Source organism: Pseudochaenichthys georgianus, chromosome 18 (assembly GCF_902827115.2).
Source record: "Pseudochaenichthys georgianus chromosome 18, fPseGeo1.2, whole genome shotgun sequence".
Taxonomy (NCBI): domain Eukaryota; kingdom Metazoa; phylum Chordata; class Actinopteri; order Perciformes; family Channichthyidae; genus Pseudochaenichthys; species Pseudochaenichthys georgianus.
In genome coordinates, this window is record NC_047520.1 from 2,271,067 (window position 1) to 2,290,616 (window position 19,550).

Genomic DNA, 19,550 nt, shown 5'->3' on the forward strand with positions numbered 1-19,550 from the left:
GTGGTCCCTTTTCCTAACTCTGGTTAGTACACGAGCTGTAGCATTTTGAATCAGCTGAAGCGACTTGACTGACTTCTTGGTACTCCCTGATAATAAAGAGTTACAATAATCCAGCCTAGAAGTAACAAATGCATGGACTAGTTTCTCTGCATCGTTTTGAGGCAAGATATGCCTGATTTTTGCAATGTTACGTAGATGGAAGTAGGCGGTCCTTGAAATTGATTTTATGTGGGCGTTAAAGGATCAATCCTGATCAAATATAACACCAAGATTCCTTACAGTCTCACTGGAGGCCAAAGTAATGCCATCCATAGTTAGTATATCTTTAGATAATTTGTTTCGTAGATTCTTCGGGCCAAGTACAATAACTTCAGTTTTGGTCGTGTTTAACATCAAAAAGTTTAAGGTCATCCACGTTTTTAAATCCTTAAGGCAGTCTTGAATTTTATTTAGATGATTAATTTCATCAGGCTTGATTTATAAATATAGTTGAGTATCATCCGCATAACAATGAAAGTTTACAGAATGATTCCTTATAATATTGCCTAACGGAAGCATATATAATGTGAACAAAATAGGTCCGAGCACTGAGCCCTGTGGCACTCCATGGCTAACTTTGGTTTGCGTGGAAGATTCATCGTTAACACGTACAAACTGAGAGTGTTCAGATAGATAGGACCTAAACCAGCCTAAAGCAGTTCCCTGTATGCCAACTAAGTGCTCTAGTCTTTGCAATAGGATATCATGGTCGATAGTATTAAATGCAGCACTGAGATCGAGCAAAACAAGAATAGAGACAAGTCCCTTGTCTGAGGCTATTATAATGTCGTTTGTGACTTTAACCAGAGCTGTCTCTGTGCTATGATGTGTTCTAAAGCCAGACTGAAAATCTTCAAATAAATCATTGTTTTTTAAGTAATCACACAACTGTTTTCCGACCGCTTTCTCAAGAATTTTTGAGAGGAACGGAAGATTAGAAATAGGTCTATAGTTGGCTAAAACCTCTGGATCGAGGTTGTGCTTTTTAAGAAGCGGTTTTATCACTGCTACTTTGAATGATTGTGGAACATAGCCTGATAATAAAGACATATTCATAATATTTAATAAAGAAGTGCTAATTAATGGAAAAACTTCCTTCAACAGCTTAGTTGGAATTGGGTCTAACATGCACGTTGATGGTTTAGAAGAGAGAATCATTGCATGTAATTGTTCAAGGTTTATGGCTGAAAAGCATTCTAGTTTACTATCTAGTGTAATATTAGAACTTACGTTTCCGGGAGCTGTTGATAACACTATACTGGTCAAAGGCAAGAGGTCATTCATTTTGTTTCTAAGAGTAACAATTTTATCGTTAAAAAAGCACATAAAATCCTTACTACTGAGTGCTATGGGAATAGAAGGCTCAGTCGAGCTGTGGCTCTCTGTCAGCCTGGCTACAGTGCTGAAAAGAAATCTTGCATTATTCTTATTCTCATCTATTAATGAAGAGTAGTAGGCTGCTCTCGCTGTACGCAGTGCTTTCTTATATTCATTGAGAGTAATATGCCAAATTAAACGAGATTCTTCAAGTTTAGTGGAACGCCATATCCTTTCAAGTTGTCTAGACTTTTGCTTTATTTTGCGGGTTTCGGCAGTATGCCATGGAGCTAATCTATGTTGTTTTATTTTCTTCTTTTTCAAAGGAGCAACAGAGTCTAATTTTATTCGCAGCGCATCTATAGCACTATCAACAACATGATCAATTTGTTGTGGTGTACATTTTGTATAAGTTTCCTCCCCTACATGCAGACATGCTATCGAGTTAAGTATTGGTGGAATCTCTTCCTTAAATGTGGCTATAGCACTAACAGATAGGTTTCTGCTGCAAGAGCTTTTGACTAATGCTTTGTAGTCTCGTAATAGTACTTCAAAAGTTACTAAGAAATGGTCGGATAAAGCAGGATTATGCGGTTTGACTAATAGTTACTCAATTTCAATACCATAAATCAGAACAAGGTCGAGAGTGTGATTATAGCAGTGGGTTGGTTTATTTACACTCTGACAGAAACCAACATAATCTAATATAGAGTTAAATGCAACAGTAAGGCTATTTTTATCATCGTCAACATGAATATTAAAGTCACCTACGATAATTACTTTGTCTGTTTTAAGAACCAAAGTTTATAAAAACTCAGAGAATTCTGATAAGAATTCTGAATAAGGACCTGGTGCACGATACACTGTAACAAATAAGATTGGCTGCAAAGTTTTCCAGGTCGGATGCGTAAGACTAAAAACGAGGCTTTCAAAGGAGGTATAATTTAATTTTGGTTTAGTATTGATAAGTAAACTTGAGTCAAAGATTGCTGCAACTCCACCTCCTCGGCCCGTGCCTCGAGCAATATGAGTGTTGATATGCTGACATATTCTTCATGTCTCAACCAAGTTTCAGTGAGACAGCATATATCAATATTATAATCTGATATTAAATCATTTACCAATATTGCTTTAGATGCTAGAGATCTTATGTTTAAGAGACCACATTTAATCTTCCTGTTTTTTTGCACTGTAGTAGTTGTTACATTTACTTTTATTAGGTTATTATGTATGACACCTCTATTAGGTTTTACCTTAAATTGTCCTTGGGCAGACACACACACCGCTAATATTGGGTATTTTATTGGGTTCGGGATTCCTATGGATGACTGCCTAGGAGAGAGCGCACAGAAGCGTGTAAGACTGCGACTCCGCCTCCTGGTCTCAACTCCAGTTTGTCATGGATTAAGTCCACGAAGCCCTGAAATGTTTGCCGAAATGAGATCTGCACCTTCCAAAGTAGGATGAATGCCGTCTCTCTTAATCAGACCAGGTTTTCCCCAGAAGGCTGTTCAATTATTTACGAAGCCCACATTGTTTGCTGGGCACCACCAAGACAACCAGCGCTGAAATGATGACATGCGGCTATACATGTCATCATTGATCAGATTGGGGAGGGGACCAGAGAAGATTACGGTTTCCGACATTGTTTTAGCATAACTACACACCGACTCCACATTAAGTTTGGTGCATTCTGGTTGGCGTAAACGAACATCATTACCACCGACGTGAATAATAATCCTACTGTATTTACGTTTATTTTTAGCCAGCAGTTTAAGATGCGCCTCAACGTCGCCCGCTCTGGCCCCCGGAATGCATGTGACTGTGGAGGCTTCGGTCTCTAAATGCACGTGTCTCATAATAGAGCTACCAATAACCAGAGTTGGCTTCTCAGTGGGTGTCTCGCTGAGTGGGGAATATCTGTTAGATACGTGAACGGGTTGGTAGGGACCTGCGGGTTTCGTGTTATGCCTCTTCTGAACAGTCACCCAGTCTCCCTGCTGCTCGGGAGTTGCCGGGGAACGGCTAGAGGAGCTACCGTTGGCCGGTCCGCACTGGCTAACATGGGCTTTACTGTAGCTGAGTTACTTTCTAAGATGCGGAGCCGGGCTTCTATGGCTATGATTCCCGCCTCCAACCTAACAACTATACTACATTTAACACATGTATCCTTACCAGTAAAGGAGGCCGGGAAGTAACCAAACATGAGACAGGAAGAGCAGGAAATAACACCCAAGGGTGGGGAAAGAGCCATGGCTAGCTATCAAGCTAAAGTAGCTACCGTTAGCAAACCCGAAAAGAGTGTAGGCAACTGTGGAGTTACAGTCGCTAAGAGAAGGAGAGTTGTGAGTGCTTAAGCTGTAGTAACGTGTGATTACAACATCAGGCAGTTGCCGTGATCAAGAGTTTTAAAACGATCGATTAAGTTAAGTTAATAAGCTATCAGCAACAGAACAGGCACACAGGATACCCGGAGATGACAACAACAACCGGAAGTTACAACATGCTCATAGGTTCCTCCTTCCGCTTCCGAAGCAAAGGGGATGGCATTGGCAGCTATGGCCCGTGTTATTTGCCTGCACTTGATTTGTCCTCTCTTTTAACAATGTTCTTCCCTCACTTTATCTTCTCTTCACGTGAAGCTCTCCTCAGCTGGTGTAGTGTAAAATGGGACATTACGCACAGTAAGTACTAGTGGTTGATGCCAATACGTCTCAGTTTATGCTGCTTTATACTTCTACTTTAATACATTTTAGAAAACAGTATTGTACTTTTTAATCCACTGCATTAATTTCACAGCTTTTAGTTACTAGGTAGATATAGATTATTAGATCATTCAAAAATATAAATCAATTATTAAATACATCTTGACAGTTATTTATAGGATAAGATATCCAGCAGCAGGACATAAGGTTATTCAAATTAGCTCTATTAGCTCTATCTCCTGTCAGCAGTCAGATACAAACTACAGGACATCCTGAGAGAGGAATGGAAAAACGTCTCACCGACTGAAGTGGATGTTTTACTGTCAGCAGCAGAGCCCGCCATCAGAGCTGGGTTCTTCAAATATTCACAGGTGATCATTCTGGATCCAAACAGAGCAAACACACGGCTGGTATTATCTGAGGGGAGCAGAAAAGCAACATACATGAAACCACAAAAGTCTTATTCTAGTCACCCAGACAGATTCAGTTTATATCCTCAGGTCCTGAGTAGAGAGAGTCTGACTGGACGTTGTTACTGGGAGGTGGAGTGGAGAGGGGCAGAAGTTGAAGTAGCAGTAGCATACAAGAATATCAGCAGAGTAGGGGATGGGAATGAATGTGGATTTGAAAACAATGACAAATCTTGGGCGTTATATTGTGACAAAAACAGTTATTAATTTCTTTAGAACAGTATCAACACTCCCGTCTCAGGTCCTCTGTCCTCCAGAGTAGGAGTGTACCTTGATCACAGAGCAGGTGTTCTGTCCTTCTACAACGTCTCTGAAACCATGACTCTCCTCCACAGAGTCCTGACCACATTCACTCAGCCTCTACATGCTGGGGTTGGGCTTTATTATCCTAATGGAACCACAGCTGACTTTTGTAAACTGAAATAGCCTGAAGTCATTTGAGGAACTCTTCTACTTCTTAAACTCATTGTGTGTCCATCATTGTTGCTGAGAGCTGATTGTTCATTTCTTCACTGCACAGAGATCAGCTGTCAATCTAACATTATGGGATGTGCTTTAACATCTTCTCATGAGTTGTTCTGTAGATGTTGGAGTTTCTTTAGGCGGCGCTCCTTCCTGTGTCTGTATTGGCATGGAGGCTGTCACTGCTCACGAGGATTTCTGTTAACTGATATTTCTCTGCATGAAAATGTAAACTTTGCTCTAACTATTCGTTGAATAGGTCTTTTAGTTTTGACTAAGTCTCAATGTGTTGAATGCATTAATGAAAATTTGAAAAAGGAAAGAAAACACATTCAAAGAAAAGCTGAGTTTTGGTTGAGTTTGTTATAAATTGTGTTTCTATTTTCAAGATGTGAGATGAGTGCCACATTTACAGTAAAAAATAAAATGTTTGGGTTTTTCTTGTTAATAAAAGAGCTAAGAGGACACAAGTGAAATTCTCATTCTTTGTTTGTAATGAATGAAATGATCTCTAAAAAAAAGTTCAGGTACGACCAAAGTGATTTCTATCTGACTTTAAGTTTCACATTTCACCACATGTCCCTAACCCTCTTCCATAGACGCTTCTTCATCTCCATTTTTGGTATAAATGAATGCGCTTGTGTTCACTTTCCCCCCGACTCTCTCAATGTTATTTGTTGTTGTGTGTTACTGTCTCCATTTTTGTCCTAGAGCTTATTTGGGGATGTAGCAGTACAAAAAGAACTACATGCATTTCAAATTCAACTCAACTTAGTGCAGCTTCGCTGGAGAGGAGAGATCATTTCATTCATTACAAACAAAGAAGGAGATTTTCACTTGTGTCCTCTTAGCTCTTTTATTAACAAGAAAATTAGCTTTTCTTTGAATGTGTTTTCTTTCCTTTTTCAAACTTTCATTAATGCATTCAACACATTGAGACTTAGTCAAAACTCAAAGACCTATTCAATGAATATTTAGAGCAAAGTTTACATTTTCATGCAGAGAAATATCAGTTAACAGAAATCCTCCTGAGCAGTGACAGCCTCCATGCCAAAACAGACACAGGAAGGAGCGCCGCCTAAAGAAACTCCAACATCTACAGATCAACTCATGAGAAGATGTTAAAGCACATCCCATAATGTTAGATTGACAGCTGATCTCTGTGCAGTGAATACATGAACAATCAGCTCTCAGCAACAATGATGGACACACAATGAGTTTAAGAAGTAGAAGAGTTCCTCAAATGACTTCAGGCTATTTCAGTTTACAAAAGTCAGCTGTGGTTCCATTAGGATAATAAAGCCCAACTCCAGCATGTAGCGGCTGAGTGAATGTGGTCTGGACTCTGTGGAGGAGAGTCATGGTTTCAGAGATGCTGTAGAAGGGCAGAATACCTGCTCTGTGATCAAGGTACACTCCTACTCTGGAGGACAGAGGACCTGAGACGGGAGTGTTGATACTGTTTTAAAGAAATTAATAACTGTTTTTGTCACAATATAACGCCCAAGATTTGTCATTGTTTCCAAATCCACATTCATTCCCATCCCCTACTCTGCTGATATTCTTGTATGCTACTGCTACTTCAACTTCTGCCCCTCTCCACTCCACCTCCCAGTAACAACGTCCAGTCAGACTCTCTCTACTCAGGACCTGAGGATATAAAGTGAATCTGTCTGGGTGACTAGAATAAGACTTTTGTGGTTTCATGTATGTTGCTTTTCTGCTCCCCTCAGATAATACCAGCCGTGTGTTTGCTCTGTTTGGATCCAGAGTGATTACCTGTGAATATTTGAAGAACCCAGCTCTGGTGGCGGGCTCTGCTGCTGACAGTAAAACATCCACTTCAGTCGGTGACACATTTTTCCATTCCTCTCTCAGGATGTCCTGTAGTTTGTATCTGACTGCTGACAGGAGATAGAGCTAATAGAGCTAATTTGAATAACCTTATGTCCTGCTGCTGGATATCTTATCCTATAAATAACTGTCAAGGTGTATTTAATAATTGACTTATATTTTTGAATGATCTAATAGTCTATATCTACCTAGTAGATGGGGCCTCTTCTCTTTAACATCTACATGCTACCACTGGCTCAGATAATGAAGAACAACAAAATAAGTTACCATAGCTATGCAGATGACACACAAATTTACGTAACAATTTCACCAGGAGACTATGCTCCAATTCAAACACTGAGTAAGTGCATTAAACAAATCAATGACTGGATGTGTCAGAACTTTCTCCAATTAAACAAAGATAAAACTGAGGGAATGGTCTTTGGAGCCAAGGCAGAACGTTTAAAAGTTAGCGCTGAGCTTCAGTCTGCAATGTTCAAACCAACAGATAAAGCCAGAAATCTAGGTGTAGTCATGGACTCTGACCTGAGTTTCAACAGTCACATTAAAACAGTTACTAAATCAGCCTACTATCACCTAAAGAATATATCTAGGATTAAAAGACTAATGTCACAGCAGGATTTGGAAAAACTTGTCCATGCCTTTATCTTCAGTAGACTCGACTACTGCAATGGTGTCTTCACAGGTATCACTAAAAAATCTATTAGAAAGCTGCAGCTGATTCAGAACGCGGCTGCTCGAGTCCTCACTAACACTAAGAAAGTGGACCACATCACTCCTGTTCTGAAGTCTTTACACTGGCTTCCTGTGTGTCAAAGAATAGATTTCAAAATATTGATGCTGGTTTATAAAGCACTGAATGGTTTAGGCCCAAAATACATTACTGACCTCCTGCTAAACTATGAACCATCCAGATCTCTCAGGTCTTCAGGGACTGGTCAGCTTTCTGTCCCCAGAGTCAGAACTAAACATGGTAAAGCAGCATTCAGTTATTATGCTCCAAATATCTGGAACAAACTCCCAGAAACCTGCAGGTCCGCTGCAACTCTGACTACTTTTAAATCCAGGCTGAAGACTTTTCTTTTTGTCGCTGCTTTTAATTGAACTTTTCATATCTTAAACTGCACTGTAACTTTTATCCATGTACTTTTTCTAAACGTAATTAAACTCCATGACATTTATGAGAGGGACTGCTCGAAAGCAGAGATATTTGGAATACCTGGCATCGACTTTGTTATGGAAGCAAAGCAGGGGAGGGGGTGTGTACAGCCTCCTGAGGGTCCGATTGTGGATGTCATGCGAGCAAAATATGGTGAAGAAAGTGTGTCTAAATTAAATCATATTTTAGACTGCACTGTAACTTTTATCCATGTATTTTTCCTTAATGTTTATTTTATTAGCACTGTAACTTTTATCCATGTACTTTTTCTTGTAATGTTTAATTGAACTATTCATATTTTAGACTGCACTGTAACTTTTATCCATGTATTTTTCCTTAATGTTTATTTTATTAGCTTTTCTTTTTTAATGCTTAATGTCTTTCATTTCTTTTTTGTAAAGCACTTTGAATTACCCTGCGTCGAAAAGTGCTATATAAATAAACTTGCCTTGCCTTGCCTTGCCTAGTAACTAAAATCTGTGAAATTAATGCAGTGGATTAAAAAGTACAATACTGTCTTCTAAAATGTATTAAAGTAGAAGTATAAAGCAGCATAAACTGAGACGTATTGGCATCAACCACTACTACTTACTGTGGTGTTAAGAAGTCGTCGCATTCTGGTGAGATCAGGTTGTGTGTGTAATGTCCCATTTTAAAATCATATATATTGAATTACTGGATTATTTCATTTTTTATAGATTAATGTGTTTGTTACATCCCTAATAAAGTGTAGGGAAATGGAGACAGTAACACACAACAACCAATAACAGTCAGGGTGAAAGAGAACACAAGTTTATTTATTTACACCAAAGAAAATGCTGTGATTGTCTACCCTTCAATCAGCTGGACCCGAGCCACGCAGAGCTGTGCGTTGTCCGGAGAGACCCCGCATCTGACCTGCGGACCCAGGCTTCTTATCAACGACACACCGGTGCCTGGAGTCCAAGGGGAGCTTTATGATACAATTCAACAAGGTAACTGTCACCACTTCTGAACGATCATCTCACGCACCCAGTGGCAAACACTCTAACTTTCAGCGCACTATTTGCAGCGATGTGAAGACAAAACAACATGACACCAAAATGTTTCAAACTGTAAATCATGCAAAGGTGTTATGGGACTCAAATGTCAAACCTAAGGGCATTTTCGGTGGACACTTAAATATCAGAAGCATGACGTCAAAAATGGAACAACTGGAGCAATTATTAACGAACTCAAACCTTGATTATTTATGCCTTTCTGAAACCTGGCTACACCCTTCAATTCCGTCGGATATTGTTAATATCCCAGGATATAACATTTATAGACTAGATCGTGATCAAGGTGGGAGGGGGTGTTATAATTTATGTTAAGAAAAGCCTGCAAAGTAAACAAATCGAATTATCCTGTGATACCACTGAATGTGTGGGAATAACTATCTCACTATCTCAGGAAATGTGTTTTAATGTAATTGTTGTATATCGACCACCTACAGCAAAGAGTGTTTTTTATGATAATTTAACTAGTATTCTCAAACAGTGTAATGGTAAAGAAACAATCTTAATGGGTGATTTTAATATTAACTGGTTAGACAAAAAAGGCAGGAAGAAATTAAAGGATATTAGTGATAGATTTCAAATGAGTCAATTAATTAAAAATGCAACAAGAATGACAAATCTTCACAAACATTGTTGGATTTAATTTTAACGAACAAAGAGGATCGAGACTCAAAAACATACAATCTTGTTACTGGCATGTCCGATTATAACCTTACTCTAGTTGCCAGGAAGCTATCCAAGCTTCTTTACAAAAATCCCAATATAACAAAGGGTAAAAGATATATCTCGTACATCCCAAAGCGGGACATGGGAATTCTAGAGAATGAAATAACGCAAACTGACTGGTTTGATTTGACATATGGTGAAAATTGTGAGGGGGCCTGTGATAATTTGAAACATACCTTAAAACAAACCGTAGCTAAATATACAAAAACAATGCCTCAAAAGCGTATTGGCAAACAACCGTTACCATGGTTTAACACTGCTCTATGGGAATTAATGAAAAAAAGGGATGTAGCTCTAAAGAAATCTTTAAAATCAGGACTAGAAACAGATCGCTTAATATACAAAAGTCTTAGAAATAAAGTTACAGTTCAATTAAGAAAGGCAAGGGTAAATTACTTTTTAGATACTATTTGACAGGCAAAGGGGAATTCTCAAAAACTATGGAAAACCATTGACAAACTTATTGGCAAAGATCTCTCAAAAAATTATAATACTGAGCTTATGATAAACGGAACCCTACAACAGGATAGCCTAGCCGTGGCCAACCATTTTAATACTTTCTTTATTGAGTCTGTTTCAGAATTGGCCCACAGTTTCAATGTAACAGAACCGCTTCTTGCATTAGCTGACGATACAAAAGTGTTCAAACTCAACTGTACAAATGAGACTAAAGTGAATAAAATAATTTCCACCTTATCAAATTCTAAGGCTAAAGATCACTGGGGACTAGACACAGTATTTATAAAAAAACATAAAAAGGACTTAGCTAGCTCCATCACCTATATTACAAATCAATCAATAAAAGATAATACATTTCCATCAGCTCTTAAAACTGCTATTGTAACACCAATTTTTAAATGTGGCGACAAGAAAGAAGTAGGCAACTATAGACCCATCAGTATTCTACCTGTTGTGTCCACAGTAGTTGAAAAAGTAGTCGCGGAGCAGCTGGTGTTACACCTAAGCTACAACAACCTACTCCATCCTATGCAGTTTGGTTTTAGGACCAATTATTCTACTGAGACTGCATGTTGCTATTTAGTGGAAGGAATCAAGGCTAAGTTAGACAAAGGAGGGATAGTTGGAGCAGTGTTCCTTGACCTGCGAAAAGTATTTGACACAGTAAACCATACCAAACTTTTATCAAAACTCAACTATTTCAACCTGTCAGTTAGCACAATAGAATGGGTCAGGTCTTATTTAGCTGGTCGTTCTCAATGTGTCCGTATAAATGATAAACTGTCAGAAACTAAGCCATGCTCAATCGGAGTGCCACAAGGCTCAATTCTTGGACCGCTGTTGTTCAGCATATATATTAATGATCTCCCATCTGTTTGTGAGGATGTGGACATCCAGATGTATACTGACGACACAGTGGTTTACACTCATGGGAAAGATGCTGAACAGGTTGCCTCCAAGCTCTCGTCGACGCTGCACAAAGTTGCTCAATGGTTAAATGACTCGTGTCTTACTTTAAACACTAACAAAACAGTGACAATGTATTTCACGAAGAAGAAAAAAACAACCACTTATCCACAGCTTCGTGTGAATGGTAAAATAATTGAAAACGTCAATGAGGTCAAATACTTGGGAGTGATCTTGGATGCCAATTTGACTTTTGAAAGCCATATTAGAAGCATGACTAGAAAGCTGAAATATAACATTTTCAAATTTAAACATATCAGGAACTCATTAACCATAGAAGCATCGAAAACCTTTTTGCATGCCATGATACTATCACATTTTTTTTATCACATGATACTAACCCTTTTTTACTACCGTATAACCTGCTGGTCCCAAGCAACTAAGACTGCTATGAGACCACTTGAGGTTCTTTATAAACAAGCCTTACAAGTTATGGATAGAAAGTCATTAAAACACCATCATTGCAATATACTGTCCAAATACAAACTGTTCAGTTTTGATAGTCTTGTTCTACTTTCCCGAGTTCGATTGGTATTCAGAATCATTCACAATTCTACAACACCACCGTTGAGGGGCTTTTTTCAGTTTCGCCATGAGCAGAATTGCAGAAACTCCAGATCTGCATCAAATGCAGATCTAACCATCCCTCTGAGGCGCACTGCCTTTGGACGATCAGCATTTTTGTTTACGGCCATCGAGCACTGGAATACTCTTCCAGTTGAACTTAAAACCTGTACTGATTTGAACTTGTGATATTAAGCAACCAGTCATGCCAACATTAATTACACTGTAATCTGAGTTTTTTTTTTTTTTTTTTTTAACTGTATTGTCATACTATATCGTAGATATTTTATTTAAGTGTATTTGAAGTGTACTAAGTGTTATTTCGTAACCTGAATTTAAAGGCTTTGTAATTATTTGAGTGACCGATATCATGCAAGTGTATTTCAAGTGTACTATGTATTCATTTATTGAGCTATACTTAAATCAGGTTTTAAAATTGTTTGACTGATAGAGATCATGCAATATTGTTTGTTTATTGATTGTTATGAACCTTTCTGAGGACCACAGATGGAAATTAGCCATTAGCTATAATCTGGCATATTGCATCTCTTCTCTTTGCTGAGATTAATGTTTTTGTATGCATGGTCCTTCTATAAATATTTAAAAAAAAAAATAAAAATGCCCAGCTGCACAGGCAGGAAGTGATCAGCTGGTTACCTGCAGTGAGAAAAAGGGGGAGAAGAGAAAAGAGCAGGAGGAGGGAAGGTCAGTCCACCTTAAATGAGCAGTGGGTGATCAGCAGGTAAAAGGCAGGACACCGAAACTTGGTCCTGAGGAGATGTAACGATTATTAAACAAGAAATAGTCGAGTCAAAGGGTTAAAGAAATGAACATTTCTGATTATTAGTGAATCGTTTGCAGGCGGGTGAAATCAGGCTTAGGGAGTAACGTATTACATGTAACGGCATTAGGTCATCAGGATACAAAATAGACAAATGTATTCCCTTACAGTTACAGAAGCAGCTGACGACCAACACACTTATGTCTTTTGAAACGATTACGCCATTTAAATCTTTTGTCACAAACTGTGCAGCTCTATTTTTCCTCTCCTGTGTGGACTCTCATGTGTCTCTTTAAATTTCCACTCTGTGAAAAACCTTTCTTACAGACTGAGCAGCTGTGTGGTTTCTCTCCTGTGTGGACTCTCATGTGGTGCTTTAACTGTGCACTCCATGAAAGACCTTTCTTACAGACTGAGCAGCTGAATGGTGTCTCTCCTGTGTGGACTCTTATGTGGTCCTTTAAACGTATACTCCGTGAAAAAGCTTTCTTACAGACTGAGCAGCTGTATGGTTTCTCTCCTGTGTGGATTCTCATGTGGTCCTTTAAATTTCCTCTCTGTGAAAAAGCTTTCTTACAGACTGAGCAGCTGAATGGTTTCTCTCCTGTGTGTACTCTCATGTGGTTCTTTAAATGTGCACTCCGTGAAAAATCTCTCTTACAGACTGAGCAACTGTGTCGTTTCTCTCCTGTGTGGACTCTCATGTGTCTCTTTAAACTTCCACTCTGTGAAAAAGCTTTTTTACAGACTGAGCAGCTGAATGGTTTATATTCAGCACTACGTCGTCTATTTTTCAGTGAGTTTGAGCCTGATGCTGGTTCTCTGGTCTCTTTCCAATCAGCACTGTCTTCAGTGTCAGGTTCAGAAGAGTCTCCAGTGTCATGTTCAGAAGAGTCTCCAGTGTCCGGTTCAGAAAAGTCTCCAGTGTCCTCCACAGTGTTTGGTTGTAAACTGCTCTCTGGATCTGAGTTCCTGGCTGGTTCTGGTCCACGACAGTCATCTCCATCAGCTTCTGTTTCCATGTGTTCAGTTTGTCTTTGATGAGGCTGAGAGGACTGAGGTTTCTCTTTATCATCTTCACTCTTCACAGGGTCAGGAGTGAAAGTGGACTTGGTGATATCAGCCTCCTCCAGCTCCTGAAGCTGCTCTCCCTCCTGTTCCTGCTTAATGTGTGGCGGGGGCTCTGGGTCCTCCTGGTCCAGACTGGTGCTCCATTCCTGCTGGTCAGGGAGAAGCTCTTCTTTAACCACCACCAGCTGCTGCACGTCTGCAGGAAACAGGAAACACACAGTCAGAACAAACTGTAAAGGTCAAATGCAAAGCTTCCAAATATGCTACATTTTTATAGAAATGTTGTTTTTAAGACTGCCTGTATTTTTTATTTAATTTAAATCGAGATAATACACCCGAAAAAAAGCTTTTTATTGATACAAAACTCGACCCAAAGCCGTTTTTCTGACATGTCATTCCCAGCAGCCTCCGCGAGTGTGACGTCATTGTAGCCAAACAGTCTCTGGGCCAAATATCCCGACTCGGCAGTCTCGTGCGCTGTTCACATGTCAGCGGTGTTTTTCGCTCAGGACTGGTGCAGAAAACTCTGAATTATATCCGCGAAATCACGCAAAACATGGGTTATTGTTGTGCTTTCGGATGTACGAACGGTGCGGGATCTGGGAGAATTTTTCATTAATTAAAGACAAAATCATCTGCCGAAACAGGATTATTTTAGTGAATCGTGTTGGCTGGCAGCCGACAAAATGGAGCAAGTTGTGCTCTGACCACTTCACGTCTGATGCATACGATGTTGATCCTGCCATCGTCAAGTCTGTTGGTGGAGAAGCATTTAAAGTACATTGGAGGCTGAAACCCGGAGCCGTCCCCTCCATATTTGAGCACAAGAGGATAACAGAGTATGTTTTATTTTTTTTTCACAACAGTTGTATTTGGATGGAATGAATACCTAGAGTGATAATTTAAAGTAATAAAATGATTTTTACAGTGAAAAAGTTCAAATGGAACTGATGGTTCCCAAATTACCCAGAGGTCGCCTGGACTTTATTTTTCTAAACTTCTCTAAAAAGGTCAAATTTCACTTGTTTTGCATCAATCTTGATACAGGGTACTTATTATATGTTATAGTTTGGATTCCTAAAGCTTTTAGTCTATAGTCTACTCAGAATCAGACATGATAAGGAAACTAAATTGTACTATCAGCGGAAGCAGCTGTGAGCGATAAGCCAGGTGGAAATATGTTTGGCCACTCTGACGTCACGCGACGCCATCTTGCGGAGACGAGCGGCTTAGAAATAAATCGTCGGACTTGGTGTTGGGGGTTGAACTAAATAAATATTGCGCATTGCCAGACGCATATTATCTCCAATTTTAATACTGCAATATCTTAGATAGTGTTGTAGCTATATGATTTCGATTTTACTGGCAATTATAAAAAAATCTTTGCATTTGATCTTTAAGTGTTAGCATTTACAAATCTAATCACCATTACAATTGGAGACATTTTGCAGCCCTAATTAATGCCTTTGTTTTTATATTTTCACATTATCTTTCTTAGTCCCACCTATTGTGTATTTGTGTTGGCTCAATTCACCTCATGTAGCCCACCCCCTTTGAAAATGAAAAAGGGTTGTTGTTTTTTTTCTTCTCGCGTAGCACTAGCCGCAATGTAACCAATGAATTGTATTTGGAATCGTTCACAGATAGACTACGCCTACAGTATATAATTAAAATACTCTGTTACAAATTAAATCCTGCATTCAAACCTTATTTAAGTTAAAGTATGCAAGTTTTAACAGAACATTTTACGGCACCTTCTTATGTAAAAGTAATGATGGTGCAGTAAAATGTTCCCTGTCAGTGTTTAATTTATGTTGTTTCTTGATTATTTTGTATGTTGCATTTTACTGCTGCATATGTTCAAAGTTGCGCTTGCAAAAATGATTATAGATGAGGGAACCTGCTAAATATTAAATTGTGTGTGTTTTCTATATACAGTACAAGTCATACGTTTGGACACCTTCTAATTCAATGTTTTTTGTTTATTTTAATTGGTTTCAGTGTTTACCCTATATAAAAATAGTGGCGTCGCAGCTATATAATATGTACGATGTACCACCAGAGGAACGAATACACTGGACCGGGTGTATTCTAACCTGAAGCATGCCTACAGAGCGGCACCACTCCCCCATTTAGGTCTATCTGACCACTAGTGCTGGGGGGAAACGATTATTTCGAAAACGATTAATCGGGCGATTATTTGATCGATTAGTCGACTAATCTAACGATTATTTGTCTGTTGTTCAATTCATAAAAAACGTAATGTAAAAAAAACGTAATGTAAAAAAAAAAAATTTCACAATACTGTGTCTCAGGGGATCTTAATATTTAACAAACTATTAATGTGTTATACCAGATTAACGGTAATAATCTCAGCTAACTGCCGAACAAACCATGTTTACCAAAACAAAACACAAGTCTCATAAGAAGCATCTAAATGAGACATGAGCGAAAAATGCTAACGGACATTGGCACAGAACTCAAGATAAAAGTACCCTTATTACTCATCGTAGCTGCACATACAAGATATCCGATTAAAGCTGAGACTCCACAGATTATGTAGGTATATAGTATCATCACTGAGTGATCCGGACTTGCGACAGGGGAAGCAAATACAGTCATCACAACACGTACCTTTACAGAGCTTCTAGGGAGATCGTCTCACCACCGTAGCTGTCAATTTGATCAAAAGACGTGTTCAATGGCTTTAAAATGAGAAAAAACGCGGCTGAATCGGTTAATCCATAGGTTTTTAACGTCTATGTATAAAAAAATGATTGAATTTATAATCCATAATTCCATTTTTATGTAAAAATCGGAGAGCAAATGCTAGCTGCTAATGGTAGCCACCACAGCTAGCTGCCGCTTTAAATGTTCCAACATAGCCGTTGTGCTTGTGTGATATGCCAACTCCATTTGGCAAAGACTGCAAATGACAATATCTTTGCGTTTTGGACTAACTTTAAAATATTCCCATGCTTTTGAAGACCTAGGGCGAGATGTTTTCGTTTGAGGGCTTCGTGCGCAATCCTGTGAGGAGGTGGTAGCCGTTTCAGTCTCCATTGTGTTTGAAGTGCGATTGCGAACTGCTTGTTGCTTTGTTTACACACCCACGTGTGTGTAGCGACGCGTCGACGCGGAAATATGTCGTCGACGATATTTTGAAGTCGACGCGTCGCTCCAGCACTAGTAAGCGTGCAAGCGTCTTTGAGTTGTAGAAAAGCGCTACGCCTATAGGCTATAAATATAATATTTAGTATTATTATTATTATGTGTAGACATGTGTGGTTGGAATCTGTCTCACAGGCAGGTTGCAGTGTAACATCAGAGGAGACTGGGCCAATTGTACATTCTCAAACTGCACTACTTAGAACTAAACAATGCAGAAATTATTTTTATATAATTGTATTCAATAACCGTAAGAAATTCAACAGTATGAAGTGATTTGTAAATAGGAATACAGATTTGACTTAATGTTTTCATAAATATATTTTTCTCCCAGTTTGTCATGGGACTGATTTACCGGAATCGAGAACCGAAAATAACCGGAATCGAAAAGGATAACCGGAATCGTTAAAATCCAAACGATACCCAACCCTATGTGTGATGCAGTAAAATATTACCGCTCACTTACGTTAGCGGTGTCGTAAAAACCGTGGGAAAATGTAAAATACGATGGCGAAGAAGAAGATTCCAGTGGCCCCAATTTTTGTCCATTCTGGACAAGTGAAAAATGTATTAGGACAAGTAAATTGCCAAACTCACTTGTCCATGGACAAGAACTCTCTAAAAACTTTTTCTCACACTGGTTAATAAAGAAAATATGTATTTAAATGTTGCCTTGGTCTGGTTTGTTTCGAAAAAAACTGAAAAAAATCGAGGTTTAAATCGAAAAGTGTCCATTAGTTAGAAAAAAAATTTTTTTTATTTATTTTTAGGCCAAATCGCCCAGCCCTACCTGGACGCTGCAATCATGTTGTGCACTATCCGTGCTGAGTGTGCTGACTTTTCGTACAATGTCCCACTGTCTGGCTTCCTGCATAAAGTCAAGTGCTCGGCGCAGTTGTGGCGAAATGACACTCCTCTGTTTTCATTTAAACAGCTCCTTATATCCGTTAGCGCAGCTAGCTAGCACCAGATGCTAACAACAACAATGCACGTAAGATCTCTCTCTCGCTCGGGCCACACATACACACACCCTCCAGGTCCTCCAGATGGCCAGTCGATGCCTGCCGGTGAGCGTGGAAGTGTGGTCTGCCACAAGCGGGCGGCAGGAGCGGGGCTGTCAGCATCAGCTTGTAGATGGTATTTTAAACTCGATGCTCTGAAACTACGGCGCGCCCAAGGAAAAAAAATACACATGCGTTAATCGTGTTAAAATAATTAGTGGCGTAAATCTTTTTTTATTATCTTTTATCGGTATCGTACTTCAGAAGCAGGAAGTTATCGGCATCGGTATTGGTTTAAAAAACCCAATATCGTGCATCCCTACACACAACAGTCAGAGTTTTCCGCCCCATAACCCGCAGGCGTAGGGAGGCGACCCTCTCGTCCACTGGGGTAAACTCCAACAACGAAGCACCCAACCGGGGACTTGTGAGTATACCCACACCCGCCCGGCGCCTCACACCTTGAGCAACTCCGGAGAAGAATAGAGTCCAACCCCTATCCAGAAGTAAGGTTCCAGAGCCGACGCTGTGCGTAGAGGTGAGCCCAACCAGATCCAACTGGTAACGCTCCACCTCCCGCACAAGCTCCGGCTCCTTCCCCCCCAGAGAGGTGACGTTCCACGTCCCCAAAGCCAGCTTCTGTCGCCCGGGTCTGGTCCGTCGAGACCCTCTGCTTTCACTGCTACCCTTCTGGCAGCGCACCCGACCCCATTGCTGTTTCCCGTAGGTGGAGGGCCCGCGGGACGGAGAAGCGGAGGTGTTGCCCACATTGCCTTTTCGGGCTGGGCCCGGCCGGGCACCGTGGAAAGCCCGGCCACCAGACTCTCGCCGACGAGTCCTCCTTCTGGGCCTGGCTCCAGAAGGGGACCCCGGGCTTCCTCCGGGCCGGGTATCCTCACTTCTTGTTTTTTCTTTCATGAGGTATTTTGAAAAATAAAAAGTATAAATATGCCTTATATAGGTATGGTCCTACGCTATATTATTCAAATATAGCATGATAGGTCGACTTTAAATAAGATATGAATGCAGTACTTTAACTTGTAATGGAGTATTTTCACAGTGTGGTGTTTGTACTTTTACTTCAGGATCTACTACCTGCAGCAAGTGCTGATAAAGGTCTAAAGTGTTATTAATGTGGCAACAAAGTGCTACTGAATAGTGTAAAGTGTTGATTAAGGGTAAAGGGAACATACCTGCTCTGTGTATCCGAAGCTGAGGCTGTAAAACAGCGTCCAGTAGCTTCTGGAGTCTCTTGTTCTCCTCTTTGGAAAGAGACAGCTCCTCCTCGAGCTCTGCTATCGTCTTTTCAAACAGAGCAAATATCTCTTCAGCAGCAGCAGCAGTGAGTCGCTGCTTCTTCAACGACAGCAGCATTTGGACTTTACTCATGTTTCCTAGATCACCTTTTCCTGCAGACTCCGTTAAACACACCGTTTCTCTCTCCGTCAAACTCTCACTCTGACGAGCGTTGCTAACGTGTTTCCAGCTAGCATGCTAAGCTAGCTCCTATAGTCCGAGGTAAACGCTCCAGAAAAAAGAGCACACAGTCCATTCAGAGGTTTATCCAAACACACAGATGATGGATCAGTAGTGCTGGAGCTCACACACACTTTCTCAGGAACACAGAGAGAGAGAACCGTAGCGACGAGACGCCACATGGATCCAGGTTCTTCTTCTTCTGCTTCTTCTTCTTCTCTCGGTTTTTGGCGGATTTCAAACAGCTGTAAGGTGCATACCGCCACCTACTGTACAAGAGCGTGTTTCACCATAT

The 19,550-nt window shown here is 40.0% G+C and overlaps 1 protein-coding gene across 1 annotated transcript; it reads right to left on the reverse strand.

The window, feature by feature from the left end:
• Nucleotides 1–12,395: 12,395 nt before the first annotated feature.
• Nucleotides 12,396–19,468, reverse strand: LOC139435725 (zinc finger protein 233-like). Its single transcript, XM_071206564.1, has 2 exons — nucleotides 18,973–19,468; nucleotides 12,396–13,806 (listed from the first exon to the last, which is right to left on the reverse strand). The coding sequence occupies exons 1-2, from the start codon at nucleotides 19,166–19,168 to the stop codon at nucleotides 12,794–12,796; spliced, it is 1,209 nt and encodes a 402-aa protein (XP_071062665.1). The 5' UTR covers nucleotides 19,169–19,468; the 3' UTR covers nucleotides 12,396–12,793.
• Between the last annotated feature and the right edge of the window lie 82 nt (nucleotides 19,469–19,550).